We start from the raw sequence: 15,285 nt of genomic DNA, 5'->3' as shown, positions 1-15,285 counted from the left end.
CCGGCCTTTATGGATAACCTTAAGCCGCGCAGGGAACAGCAGAAAGGCATCACAGCCTGCCCCTTGGAATGCAGTAATCAGCTGACGTAACCTCCATCTCCGCTCGACTGTAGTATGGCAAAAATCCGGCCGAGCGAAGAAGGTATGCCCCTCTGCTGTTATCTTAGAATCAGGTCTAGCACGATCAAGAACTGCCTGTCTCAGCAGAAAGTTACCAATGAAAATAAGAATCGCTCTAGGATGATCATGCTGACTATTGGGATGGTTTTTCCTACACATTGGAAAGCGGTGTGCCCTCTGCACTTCCATCTCCCAGTTCCAGTGGGCCAGGTCTGGAAAAGCTGCCTTCAGTAGCTTCACCACAAACGTCAAAATGTTCTCCCCCTCCACTTTTTCCTCTAGGCCAAGAAGCCGGACATTGTTTCGGCGCTGCCGATTTTCGAAATCCTCAAGTTTCCAGTCCACATCCCGTGAATACTTTTCCTGAGCAACTTTAAATATATGCAGTTTCCCGACATCTTCCTCCACGGCTACCGTTCGTGCTTCTACATGGGTTATCCGCTCAGACATGTCAGAGCATAGCTTATTCGTTTTGCGAATTGCCCCCTTGTAGCTTATTAGTCGCAAGTTGCGATCTCTTGCTTTCCTGCCAGGCCTCGCTCTGCATCTGTTTTAAAGTTGCATACAGTAACTCCAATGTTGGTGATGGAGGCACGCTACCTGAATCGTTGGTTCTTCTCGTTCCATTGTCACCCCCAAGCCCACTACCCGAGCAAGCTGCAAGAGTTGAAGCGGAATAATCCCACTCAAGCTGTCTGCTAGTTGAATCCGAAGATTGGCCTTTGGTCCTGGCCCGACGCTTAGAGGTCTTAGACTGGGTGTGATAATGCTGCTGCGCTACCGGGGACTCTTCTCCAGAGACACTCTCCTGTGTCGAATCCAGCTCACTATTCTGAGATGTATCGGAATCATCATTCAGCGAGAAAAACCTATCGCCCTCTGGTGAGAGCAAAGGCACACATGACCGGGCAAAGTCAGACCCTTGGTTGTCTAGCTCGCAAGAAGTGCTATTTATGTTTCCAAGCTCGAGATCAGAAGGTTCCACATTGCAATGAATCTGAATAGATGTAGCAGGTTTATCATGGGTTATTTGGGGGAGCGATACAACAGCCTCGCACACGCCTTCTATGCTCATGTCACCTATTAAAGTATTATTGGGACATCCGCTTAAATCCTTATTTAACGCCTCCCCATTGCCACTGCCCTGGCTGTTATTGTAGGTGCTCATGTCATGGGGACTTAGCAGAGGATTCTCTCCCTCCAGCGTCAGCGCTGTATGCGATCCAGCTAACCCAGGTGGCCCATCAACCTCTGCACCCACGTGCTGCCTCGTAGTGCTGGGCTCCAAATCAGTGTTATCACCCCGCTGGGGCAAAGAAACAACAGAAGAACTACCGTTCCCAGAATGCACTGGAGTGGTAGTAGGTATAGCCAGCTTGTCCATTGATGATACTACATCAAACCTCTGTGGAATAGCTTCCGATCGCAGGGATGCAGTCATAGCAGGGGGGCAAACAGAAAAATTCACATTAGTCCCGGGGGTGCGGCTGCCATACTTGATATACCAAATGCCTCAATTACCGATGGCTGACGGAGAGCGCCCTCGCTGGCATTAGCCGTCCGTAATCTTGTCCCGCCTGCTACTCCGGCTGCCCCGTCATCAGCAATACTGCCCACCTCGCCTTTCTTTTTAGGACTGCTATACCGTGTCTGTCCTTGGTTTATCCCAGAGTCCATAGCCGGCCCCCCTGGTCGCTCTCCTCGGTTCCCTCCGACTTTTAGATCCTCCAGCAACATCTTGTGATTGAGGATTCGCGGCACCCTGCTCTTTAGGGTTTTTTACTGTCTTTGGAGCCATTCTCGCCTGCAGCCAGCGTCGAAGAGATAATGCAGTATGCTGCACCAACCCGGAAAGTAGCAGTGAAACCGGGAAATATCCACAGCCGTCAGATCTACCGCAAAGGCTATGGTAGCAGCGCAGGTAAGCAGGCAAAAGCTCAGAAAGCCGGGTCTGCAGGCTTCCCTTGAGATGCAGACCGAGAGGATGAAGGCTCGGGGAGAAAGCTGCTGGAAACGTGAGAATGATGGCACGAAGCTCTCGTAACATGTCTCTTATGGTTCATTCAGGTTAACCAGCGTGGGTCATTAGAAATGGGAGAGAGGACAGCGCTGCTTTCCGTGGCGTTTAGTCAGCGGCCATCTTGCCCCAGTCAGAGATGAAAACTAGATTTTCAATAAGGACTGTTTACTACATTAAGTACACCCTTTCGTCAAGTTCAATCTGGGCTATGGATACTACTGATGCACTGTTCAAATATATTGCTCTTCTCCTCTTTACTGAAGTATATAATAAAGTAATGGATATAATGCTTTAATTAATGTCAGCCACTGGTAATTACTCAGGACACATCCCAGTCCATCATTATTTTCCACATCATGCTGCCCGAGTTGGAACCCAGCCATAGGAAATCAGTCTTGCCCGAACTTCAAGGCTAGGTCTTCCCTAAACTGGAACGCAAGCAACCTAGGACCAGTTTTGCCATTTAGGGCTCTTCAGTCGTCGTATAGCTTGGTTCCAGTGCACAGCGAGCACAGGAACCATGTCTGTGCATTCCAGTCCATCATTATTTTGCACAGCATGCCGCCCTGGCCTGGCAGTTCAGGCTGGACTGTTCTTATTGGAGCAGGGTCAAGACTCATTTGCATATGGCTAAGCCCAAACGGAGTGGCATGGTGTGCAAAATAACAGTGGACTTATGCGCCTGAGTAATTAACAGTGGCTGAGATTAATTTAAGCATTCCATCCATCACTTATTTGTATACTTCCTCTCCTGTATAGAGCACACTGATGTTAAAAAGTGCATGGTTCACATTTTATAAAACCACAAATTTCAAATAGATTTAATTTTAAGAAAAACAAAGACTTGAACTATAGTATATATCATTTCTACTAAAGCACTTACTTATTGTTACAGAAATTGTCAGACTGTTCAAAATGATTTGCAACCCCGTATAAACACAAGGAGGTAAGCAATTATGGGTTTTGGGAGTTATAAAAATGTGCATTCTATACCATAAAATACAAAATATTAACACTATTTTAAGCCATAAATGTGTTTTTACATGCCAGATTTATAGTATATGTATGTAAATGGAGATTCCTAACACTGCACCACAAAGCCTGTCATCTAACAATACAAGGACAACATCTCTCCAACCACACACCATACACGGTGTAGCGAGCTATAGGCAAGCGCTCCAGAGCCCCACATAGGGGTGGTAGGCGCTATATAAATGCGGCAATATAACGCAACACAACTAATCACTCTCTTGGATCATCCACGTGCAACAGACCGACAGCATGGCGGTCCTGTGACACAACGGGGAAAATAACAAGTCCCTTGAAATTCGTATCTTAAGGTGTAGGAAAGAGTCACTACGCAAACACAATACAGACCAGCTTTATCTCGCTTGGAAAACACGATGGTGGGTTCAACATTTGGAGTTGCCCTTCTCCAACGGGCAAGGGAATTGGGAAGTCTAGGGTGCCCAAATCACTGCAAGTAATCACAAACAATGTTCTCTAGTCCTTTGTTTTTCATTCATTAATAAATGCAAGTGGTGTTCGGTGTAGTAGTCTACTTTCATGGAAGCGAACGAAGAATACAACAGCCAGAATGCATTAGGTTTTCACAGGGACCCCTAGCATGCCTGTGGTAACCCTGGGCAGGCCTTAAGCATGGAGAAGCCATACACAAATTACACCCTCCCTCTTCCCTAACCAACCACTCATGTGAAAAGGCATGCAACTTTTCCACGAGAAGAGCCTTCACTGTTACCCTTTCTTTGGGAAAGGGTAGGGAAAGGGCATGTGGTTCCAACGGGCTGAAGAGGCAGAGCCCATGGCCACTGTGACCAGCCTTCCACCCCCGTGGCACGTGCTATAAAACCAATCTTACTGTCTGAAATCCGGGAGGGGGCCAGCAGCGTTCAAGGCAGTCTTATCCAACTTCTCCATTACAGCGGGTAGGGGGCAGCTAGATCTCACTGCACTTGCCTTCAGTGTGACAGTGAGCATAAAGACGTAACTCAGTCATGTGACTTCAAGGTCACGTGATACAAGAAGCATGGCCGCGACACTTCCCGTTCCAGCTTCCTGCCTTATTTGACAAGAGCAGGTCACGTGATTGGACGGTCACGTGACACAGGCATGACTGCGTCTCGTCTGTGTTTTTTCGTTCGTTGCTCTTCGGCTGCCTCCGGGGCTCCTCCCTCTTGCACATTCGTTGCTTTTCGCGTCTCAACGTTGAATAGTCGGGGAGGTGCGTCCCCTGGTCTCCTCCCTTGACGAAAAGGAATGCCCAAATCGATTTAAAATAACTTTATTCGACAATTAAGTCATGAAAGTAACGTACATTTGCCAAACTTCATACACATGCTAAAACATAAGTTAAGACATAACGTATTTCCATAAACACATAATTTCCGGACTTGCATCTGTAATAAACAACAACTTATGTAGTCAACAGTGATGTCTGATAGGCAGTTTGAAAAAAAGAACTTCCTAGTTTGATTTAGATTGGACAGATAAATCCAAAAATAAAGATTAAATACATTAAACATAACTTCAGGTCAACGCTGCCAAGTTGGCACTCTTAATATTTGTCTGTCTGGAGCGTATTATCCAGGCCCACTTTATGTATTTTGCCATTGCAATTGCGTTTAGTGGGCTTGGGTCAGAACATAAAATTCTTAGTGCCTCTACATGTCTTCGGGTGCCTAGGAGGCGACAGACAGGTAATACCCATTTTTTCCGTGGGAGCTCGTAAAGGGGACAAAAGAAAACAAAGTGGCTCATAGATTCTATCTTGTCCCTACATTTTGGACATTTGTCCAAGGACCCTTTCGTCCATTTTGATGTAAATGCAGCAATAGGGAGAATGCCTACCCTAAACTGAAAATAAAGTTTGCGATCAGTTGGTGCTTCTATCAAATCCCAATAGCGTTCCTGGCTGGGATAAACCTTGATCTCTAGATATCTAGCTGTTAACTGGGAGGTACACCCTTTTGCAGCAGATTCGGTGGCGATGAATTCCCAGTATCTGGTTTTGACAATTTCCTTTGAAGGGAAAACAGCATTTAGAGGATCGTCCCAAAGGTTACTCCAACCTAGTCTGTATAGTAACACCTTAATGGACCTCAACCAATCTATTCTATGGAACTGATCTTTCTCCATTATTTCTTTTAGGCCCATCGCGTAATACTTTAACTCCTCGGTTGACCAAATCCTGCGCCAATATAACAATGGTCGCAAATTGGCAGTGTCTTGTATGGTTTTCAAGCCTAAGTCCCAGAACAGAGGTATCAAGGGAGTGCTTTGTGGTACGCCAACAACTTTCCTTACGAACTCGCTCTCCATGGCGATCAATCGCTTTGAGTTACTTCCATATCCCCATAACTCAGAACCATACAAGGATGAGCTGCGTACCTTCATCTTATAAACCTCAAGGAGTGGGGCTATCGGTTGGGTCTGCGAAGTTTTAAACCTTTTTAGGAGGAGACCAGTCTGCTGCTTGAACTTCAGAATAGAGGAGTCTATTTGGCTCTTCCAATACATGTTCTTCTGTAAGGTTACTCCCAAATAGGTGAAGGCGTCCACCTGTTCCAGGGGGGAGCCGTTCATTACAATTACGCCACTAAAGGGTTTGTACGACCTACACGGGTTCGGGCCATTCAAGACCATAAACTTGGTCTTGGAGACATTAATCTCCAAACCACGTAGCAAGCAAAATTCTTCAAAGCGACGGAGGGTCAGCTGAAGGCCACTCGGGGTTTTCGAAATCAGCAGAGTGTCGTCCGCGAACATAAGGACAGGAATGCGGGTACCGGCCAATGCTGGAGCATCAGAGGGGACCCGGGAGAGGAACTCGGCCACCCCGTTCACGAAGAGTGAGAACAAGGTCGGCGCCAAGACGCAGCCTTGCCGCACTCCTCGCTCCACGGGGAAAGACTCCGTAACCTCGCCCTGCCTACCCCACCGGACCCTAGCAAAATTGCCCTCATGTAGGCGGACGACCAATGCCAACAACTCCGGGGCCATCCCCATACCCTCCAACACTTGCCACAGCTTGTCACGTGGGACCAAGTCGAAGGCCGCCCGCAAGTCGACAAACACGGCATACAAAACCCCTTTTGCCAAGACCACTGTACTCCAATAGAGGACGATAAACCTGAATACCTGGTCTATAGTGCTTGTTTTAGGGCGAAACCCCGCCTGCAATGGACTTAGCACATTACTAGATTCCATCCAGGTCTGGATCTTCCCCAAGACCAGCCTGCCCAAAATCTTTTGTAGAGCATCTATCAGGCTAATGGGTCTGTAATTGCAAGCCAACGATTTGTCTCCTTTCTTATATATTGGGACGATTTCCGCACCTTTCCAAGAATACGGGATCGGCATTCCCTGTGCAATAGCATTTGCTAGATGCATAATGTATAATAGCCACCTCTCTCTTTTGTACAAAAAAACGTCAGCCGGGATACAGTCCATACCGGGTGCACGACCCGGAGTCACCTTGTCGAGCGCAATGTCGACATCCCCGACGCTAAATACAGGGGTATCATAAAGAATCCTTACCTGAGAAGGCTTGTAAGCTTCCACAGGGCCTAACGAGTATTGAGATTTAAAAAAATCTACCCAAGAACTCTGTGGTACGTGGTTTTGAGGGCTGTCAACTATTTCGCCCTTTTTCCATTTAAAAATATTCCAGAATTTTTTCTGGTCCTTATGAGCACATGCTACTTTTAGGTCTTGCCACTCACTCTCATTCCACTCCTTTTTAGCTTTCCACAGGGCTTTTTTGTGGATATTACGAGCAAGTTTAATCTTGCTCGGATCTTTTAATGTTAAAGCAAGTCCCAGCTCAGTACGAGCTTGTTTACAGGAGGCGTTGTACCAGCCCTCATGTTTACTTCTTTGGGCTTTCAGCACAACAGGGGGTTTACAAAAACAAGATTTTAGTTTACCAACTAACTTTCCATGTATTTCCTCAAATGTTATTGGGGGTTGTCCTAAATTACCAGCTGTCGTAATTAACGACAGTGCCTCTTCAACGTGGCACTCTATCATGTCCAACAAGTCTGGGTGTTCTACTACATAACGCCATTTAAGATGGCGTTCGTCGTTTGATAGAACTACCGCTAGACCATGCTTATCTGGTATTTGATCTTTGCTAGTTCCCATTCTCAAATCAAACACAGCTATTAGGGGATTATGATCGCTTTCAGTTCGTGTCTCTACCACCATATCCACTAACATATGCCACATCCTCAAATGGACTAAGAGGTAATCTATATTACTTGCCCTAATACCATTGTTATACGTTTTGTTGCACTTCCTATCTGATTTGGTTCTGCCGTTGGCTGCCCTCAGCTGATTGCCCAGGCAGAACCCTTTCAGGTACAGGGCCGCCTCAGTCCATTTGCTAACAGACTTCACCTCAAGCTGTGGAACACCCCAGTTAGCATCCTCTTCCTCTGTCAGGAGCATGTCTTGTTGGCCAAGTGGCTCGAAGGTTGTATTAAAGTCTCCGGCGATAAGTGGGAGCACATCAGAGGGGCTAGATTCAACAATGGTGTTTAATGCGGATATCACCTCAGATTTTTTCCCACCTGGTAGGCCCCTTGCATATACATTGAAAATGTCAATCTTAAGGTTTTTCAGACTAGTCAGCCTGATTCCCAATATATCGGGGCTCTGTGTTTGGATAATTTGTAGTTTACATTCCAAATTCTTTTTAACCCAGATGATCAGGCCTCCTGATGCCCGTCCCCTGGGCATTTTCACTGCCGGAGTAAAAAAGTTCAAGTATCCAAGCATGAACACCGGGTCCACTGACCATGTCTCTTGAAAAAGACAGATGTCATGTTTACTAATGAAATCCACCCAGGGAGGAGATGCTAGCTTAGAGTTTATACCCGCCACGTTCCAAGATAGAAACAATACGTGGCTGGCAGAATTGGATCCCCCTTCCATGCTCCCTGTGATCTGTATGTGGGTAGGGGCTGTATCCTGTCCAAGACAAGACCTGGAATTAGTGACTAAGATTTCCTTTTGGCATTCAACATGCATGCCTTGTACACTATTCCCCATCGTATTTGCTTGTGCATGGGGTATATTAACATCACTGCCATTAGGCAGATCACTTCCACACGTACCCTTATCTGGCATTAGGGGCACGTTAGTTTTACCACATGTGCCTGGTGATAGCAAGGATACACATAGTGTGGCAACCTTAGGATGAATACTACCACTAGACAGTCAGTCGCAGTCCGCTAACCCAGAGAGTACGTCGAATCTGTTTATCGATCTTATATCCCCAAAGAAGGTTCCATTAGTCAGGGGGCCCCTGCATGCATTTCCACCTGTAGCCTGTGGCTTAGATGCATAAAAGTAAGACAGTGGCATTGTGCTTATCATAGAGGAAGAAGCGGAAGCGTTTTGGGGCCAGGAACAAATATATTCCACGCACCGCCTATCCCTAAAATTAATGACCACACAATCCCCCTTCGATGATTTGGTGTTTCTGCCCACCCAGTTTACACGCCTTGCATATAAGATCTCAGCACTCATCTGGGCCGGTAGTGGCCGTTTAACATTAAGCCAGTGAGTGCATTTGTTCTTCAAATCCCAATAGGATTCCCTTGCCCCCTTCGCCAGGCTGGGAACCCCAGTTAGGATCACCACATAGGGGGCAGCTTCGGGGGGTAGATGTAAATCAATGAGGCCTGAAGAGGTCTGTGCTCCAGGCTGAATAGTTGGAATATGCCTGCCAGTTACTTCTCTACTATCCCTGGGGCTGGCTGGTATCGGGTATGGGGAATGATGTTCATCTGCTGACCTAATGTCCACTACTGGGGTCTGGATAGGCTCATGGGGGATGGGCCGATTATCTAGTATGGAATTAGTCAGATTATTGACTATGGATTTAGTCACAACCCTTTGGCCTATTATGTCAGAACGCTGTATTGGCGGGCTCTGGTGTTGTTTTCCCCCCCGAGAGTTCCCCGATGCAAGTGAAAGTTCCATGCACACAAGTCTACTCTCGATAGAGCCTAATCTTTCGTAGATGGGATCACATAATTTCTTAAGAGTACTTTCCATTCTGGCCCAAAAATGTACTGTATCAGTTACTTCCATCTCATCCATCCCCAACAATGGTGGTAAATAAGACCTTAAATCAGTTGTTTGAGATTTGGGGTGTGGGGCAAAAGCCTTCGATGGAGCTGGAGTTAGGGAATGACCAGCCTTGGTATTGGTATTACTCTTCCCAGCGGCTTTCTTTTGGTTACCCCTGCAGTTTTTTTTCAGGGTAACTGCTGGCTGTTGCTTGCCAGGAGCCGCATTTGGGTTGCTGGTTGAACGAGTTTTAACACCTGGCAAAGGTTCTGAAATGGAGACCCCGTTACCCCTATTAGTATTATCATCATTATCGTCCGGTATTTCAATGAAAGACGTGGGGCATATCATTGGTTGTTCTTCCAACACGGGCGATACTGGGCTCGTAGAGTCCAACCTTACAGGCTGACCACAGGGTGGTGATTTTGAATTGACCATACTCCCCAAGGAAGACCTCTTGTCACAGAGAGTGTCTAATGAGAGTCTTTTCTCAGTTAGTTCAATATCCTTTGCAAGGGCTGTCTGCACTCTCACCAAGAAATTGTCCAATGTTCCCATTAGGGCGCCCCCAGTCGATTGCAAGATAGGACCATCCCTTTTCTGTGATTTATCCATTTTTCTTTTTGTTAACCAGTCACCCCGTTTTCGTGCAACAACTCTCTGAGTAAAATTGGGCTGTACTGAGCTTGCACTTACCAGGCTCCCAGGGCGGCAAGCAGCAGGTGTTAGAGAAGGGTCCCGTTCCGTTCTCTGTCGTTCTCGGACGGGCTCAGACGGGCCCGCCCTTGGCCCGGGCTTCGCCCCGGACTACGCCCCGCACGCGTCCCGCTCACGCGTGAGCTGAGAGCAATTAAATAACGGAAGGAGGTGTGTCCGGGAAGAGGACCAGGTGCGTTCGGTGATTTTTGCTCAAGGCACCCTGGTCCTCGCAGTCCCTGCTCAGAGACAGCCTTCTGCGGTGAGCGCACCTGTCTGTATCGCCCCACGTTCCGGTCAGCTCCTCGGTAGTAGCAAGATTTAAAATTAATTAAAACCAGCAAAGTCCCAGCCTACGAACGGCACCCGCGAAGCGGGGGCCGTGAGGCGTTATGTAGCAGTTGGAGGCAGAGGGAGGTGTGTCCGGGAAGAGGACCAGGTGCGTTCGGTGATTTTTGCTCAAGGCACCCTGGTCCTCGCAGTCCCTGCTCAAAGACAGCCTTCTGCGGTGAGCGCACCTGTCTGTATCGCCCCACGTTCCGGTCAGCTCCTCGGTAGTAGCAAGATTTAAAATTAATTAAAACCAGCAAAGTCCCAGCCTACGAACGGCACCCCATGGCCGCGACACTTCCCGTTCCAGCTTCCTGCCTTATTTGACAAGAGCAGGTCACGTGATTGGACGGTCACGTGACACAGGCATGACTGCGTCTCGTCTGTGTTTTTTCGTTCGTTGCTCTTCGGCTGCCTCCGGGGCTCCTCCCTCTTGCACATTCGTTGCTTTTCGCGTCTCAACGTTGAATAGTCGGGGAGGTGCGTCCCCTGGTCTCCTCCCTTGACGAAAAGGAATGCCCAAATCACTTCACTGCCTCCCTCGCAGTTTACAGGCATAGAAGTTGCAATACTCAAAACCAATGCAGTTTTAGTGTTCGCCAGTCTCTTGGTTAAATGTGATTCTTTCCCCTTTAGGGTACGTTGCGGGTATAGGTTATACCATCGTTCAAAATATGAGAAAGCGTCGGTTAAATCCGCCGCCGAGTATGTATCTGTCACGAATTGTACCCATGGCTGCGCTATAGGTGTAACTATGAAATGCTGCAGCAGGTGCAGTGGAACGGGGGCCTAGAGTCCCGAGGAGCCAATGAACCTTCATTGTTGATTTATTTTGTTACCCAGCCGGCGGTTAGAGAACTCCTTTTGTTGTTAGAACTAGGGCCCCTGGCATTTTTGTACCACCACTGGGTTCTCAACAGAGTTTAATTTTTTATCAGTGTTTAATATCTCTGCAGATAAAAATATTGTAAAACTGAGTGTAACATATCGGCTTCAGTACTGGTACGTAAGCTCCACCTCGTTGTTTTAGTGTGAGCAATGGTAATCAATTTCTGGAGATAGAGTATAATTTAAGGCAATTTATAGATCTGCGTTAGATTACCTTTTATTTAACTAAAATTGTATACATCATCAGTTGGTCTGTTTTTGTGCTATTAACATTTTTCTGCTGCTCACTGCAGGATACAGCATGAGTCAATTAGTTAGCCCACTTCAGCCACTGGCTAACGTCACTGTGAGTGACAGCATTCTGCTATTTCCGGTGCAGGGACACAGTACATCGAAAACGAGCATGCATGTTTAGGGCATCGCTCTGGGGTGTATGACAGTCAGTGAGTGCAACAATACACGGTGTTAGTGCATGCATGTTTATAGACTTCACGCTGGCATTTACGTGTGTCTGGGAGGGATACAATACGTAAAAGCTACACACGTGTTTGCTTGGAGCAATAAGAATGCACAGGTGCCTGTGAGTGGTACAGTCCGTGAAGGCCCATTGCTCCCATATTGGGAACCCCAAAGCTTGGAGGAACATGTAAAGGAGCACCCTAGACAGATTTGTGGATTGTTTCTTTCCTGAGAGCTCTGGTGGGACACACACTGGTGGAAGGAAGAGCCAGACTCTTCAGCACTCCTCAAAAGAGCTCTCTGATTCTATAATAAGTCACTGGTCAAAGGGGCCAGGAAACATTACAGGAAGGAAATGGGGCTGATAATGGAATGACAAAGAATACGACTAGCGCCTTTTTAACCTTTTGATGCACTTATCACTTAGGCTGAAATCCAGGTGTGATCCTCGAGACACTTCCATGGCCTCTGTTTGGGCATATCATATTTGGAGACACTTGCTGTGATAGATTTCTCTCTGTAGGAAGAGCAAGACAGAGGAATGGGCACTTCAAAATGGACAACTCCCAGAGCACGAAACTTCAAAGACAAACACTAAATCACATCTGTTTCTGGAAACAGATTATAACAAGCATTTGCAATGCAATAGGTCTCGCAATTGCGAGGTTTTGGGCTATTGGCTTTGTAACTGACAATGCCTTTTATTTGTGATTAAAAATCCTGCAATAATAAAAGGCATTGTCATTTACAATACCAAGAGTTCAACGTTTCTAAAATGTGAGACCTATTGCATATGTACTAAGGAGGGACTAACAAGCCTATTAAAAAATCAGAAGCCAGCATTTACGAAGGACAATGACACAAGCCAATGACAAATATGGGCGGAGGGTGAGCTGGGCTTGGAGTAGATACTTTAATACAGCATGGCTCACAGAGCAGCGCATGCGCTGCCCAGGTTCGACCTTAAAATTACTCGGCACATGTTTACATAGGCCCATGTTAAAGTGGAGTAGCTTAATTAAGTCTGTTTTTTTTACTTACTTATTTAAGTGCGCAGAGACCAACTCAGTACCCGATGTTCTCTCTACTCTACAAATACCACCTAACTGAGCATACATCAATCATAACATTCAAGAAATAATGTAGTTTAATAACGTAGTTAGAGTAGAAAAACCAAAACTACAAGTCATAAAAAGCAAACACAAAAAAAAACAGAATAGGGCGCGCAAACTATTGACAGAAGACTTTACTCACATGAAACTTACTTTAAGTCCAGCTTCATCTTTAGAGATTATAAATGAATTTAAAACAACAATATATTTTATATTTTTATGTGACCATAGTGTAGGAGAGTAGGATCTGCTTCTTATAGTTGCCCCCACTTTTTGCTGATGCTCCACTGTTTTTCGACTTTACTCTGGCTGGGACCCTGCTTTCCAGGGCCCCAGCCTAGCTGCTTCCTCGCTAAATTGATTGCATGTACTTTAGGTTCACCACAGATTGGATTCTGGGGTGCCCTTATAAGACCCTAGTATATGGTATACTATGTACCTAGGGCAGAGGTACCCCAGAGGCCTCTCAGGGGCTGCATCATGTATTATGCCACCCCTGGGAGACCATTAAAAATGACACAACAGGTCTGCTACAGCAGCCTGTGTAAGGTGGTGTATGCACCCCTTACTTAGCTATAGGTTCCCTATATCTATCCATATCACTGCACATGTAAACCTATCAGTCACCTCTATGGCAGGCCTTATCAATCCTGAAGGCCGGGTGCTGGGTTTTATGTGAGAGGGTGCCCATGCATGAGCAGAGCCCCTCTGCAGCCTTCAGAACGTTTATTCTGGGGTTGTATGTGATGCAGCCAAACCATATACTCTTAAGTGCATTATAACTGCGCGGTAAATGCTAACTTTAGAATGGCTGCATGGAAACATGTCGTGTTTGGTGTCAAACACCTTAGAATCATACCTCCACACCAGTAACTGGTGTGGGAGGTATGATTCCACCTTACTAGAGTGAGAAACATGACTTCACCGGTACACCCGGTACCAGCTACACAGACCCTGGCATCACAAAATGGATGCTGCCAGCCACAGACACGAGTCTGCCCTCCTGCTGCTGGACAAAACTCTGGCAGGGGAGGCTGGACAATAGGTTTCCTGTCACAGGGAGGTGTAACCACCTCCCAGACAGGCTTTAGTGTATTGGGGCTGGGTGGGTGCACTCCAAGAGTGCTTTGATGTCTGCACTGGGGGCACATTTGGTGTCCCTGTCCATAGTCAAAAACAAGTAATCCCTTGGATTATGCAAAGAACAAATATTAGAAAGGCATAACAAACACTTAAGTCAAACTTATGTGTGGGTACGATAATACTCCCCATACATTCAACTCCCCCAAAACCTTTAAATCATTTCTATTATGCCACTCCAGATTTATCACAAATACTTATTTTATTTAAAACACTTGTTCACAATTTTTTCTAAAGAGTTATCTCACATTTTAAGAATCACAATTTTCATGCAACAGTTTCTTTAAACAAAAACACACAATATGCATATAGTACAATAAAATTACAACATAACACAATACAAAAATTATAAAAAGAGAGAGAATTTTTTTTGACAATATACTTTGTCATTCATACAACATATCATATGGGACAATTTAATAACTGGGCCTGGATACACTATTTCTTCCAGTATCTATAGAACCAAGGATTATGTCAGTAATGCGTTGATGCGTTTCGATGAGTTTTATTATTGTGCCATCTTTTTCAAGACCACAGTTTTTTCAAGTCTCTCTATACACCTTGTTATATAGCCCCTGTTGGACTTGGCCCTTCTGGCAGGTTCACCCCTGAACTTTTTGCTTTTTATTGTAACCTGGTGTTAGTGGTTTTAGGCCTCTAGGCGCTTTCACACTGTGTCCCAGTGGAAAGCGCGTGCGCTCTGAGTACATGTAGTGAGACTGACCTGCCCTCCCATAGGAATGAATGGGGAATGTGTGTGTCCCTGGTAGTTCCTGATGCGTGGGGAGTGCAGGTGCGAGTTTGGTATGTACGGACTCGTGTGATAAAATGCTGCGCGATGATGTGTGCGGCGTGCATGTATCTAGTGTGGAAGTGCCACTTCTAGAAGTGGGCACTTCTGTGTGCAGTGTGAAATGAGTGCCTTGTCTGGTGATTGGCTGGCTGAGGTCAGGTGACGGGCTAGGGAATCCCCAGAGTCAGGAGGAGTCACCCAGTGGTGAATAGGGAGATCAGCAGCTAGATGGGTGGGAGGAGTACACCTGGGTCCTGAATAGGGCTGGGCTTTCCCCACACAATGCTGGCTCCGCCCCCTGTGGTGCGACTGATGACCCTGGCCTGTGCTGTGAATAGGGAGAGGAGCTGAGCAAAACAAAGTGCTCAGGAACCAGTTGTATCTGGTTCGCCCCTTCCCTGCACCCTTGAGACAAAGGGATTTGGTGTACCAAAGAGGGGCTGTGACCCCATGATAATGTTCTTGTGCTTAACTTGAAACAACCAGGGGCGTGCTGCTGCTGGGGCCCAGGGGAAGGCTTGCCTCCCTGGGCCCTGCCCAGCCCCTGGATGCCTGATGGACTTTGTAGGACCTTTCTTTTTCTGTCCCTGGATCTGTCAAGGACTTTGCTGGTCCTGAACCTAGCGCCT

At 46.6% G+C, this 15,285-nt stretch overlaps 1 protein-coding gene across 1 annotated transcript in view; it reads right to left on the bottom strand.

Annotated features, from left to right (window-relative positions):
- VMA21 (vacuolar ATPase assembly factor VMA21) overlaps nucleotides 1–4,227 on the bottom strand; it is a 111,366-nt gene extending 107,139 nt beyond the window's left edge. The window contains exon 1 of the mRNA XM_085608027.1: nucleotides 4,020–4,227. Coding sequence (XP_085464153.1) covers nucleotides 4,020–4,138 — 119 coding nt within the window. The 5' untranslated portion in view covers nucleotides 4,139–4,227. The remainder of the gene's footprint in view (nucleotides 1–4,019) is intronic.
- Between the last annotated feature and the right edge of the window lie 11,058 nt (nucleotides 4,228–15,285).

Source organism: Triturus cristatus, chromosome 5_2, assembly GCF_964204655.1.
Source record: "Triturus cristatus chromosome 5_2, aTriCri1.1, whole genome shotgun sequence".
NCBI lineage: Eukaryota > Metazoa > Chordata > Amphibia > Caudata > Salamandridae > Triturus > Triturus cristatus.
Note: the sequence above shows the minus strand (reverse complement) of the source record. Positions and strands in the feature narration are given on the sequence as shown.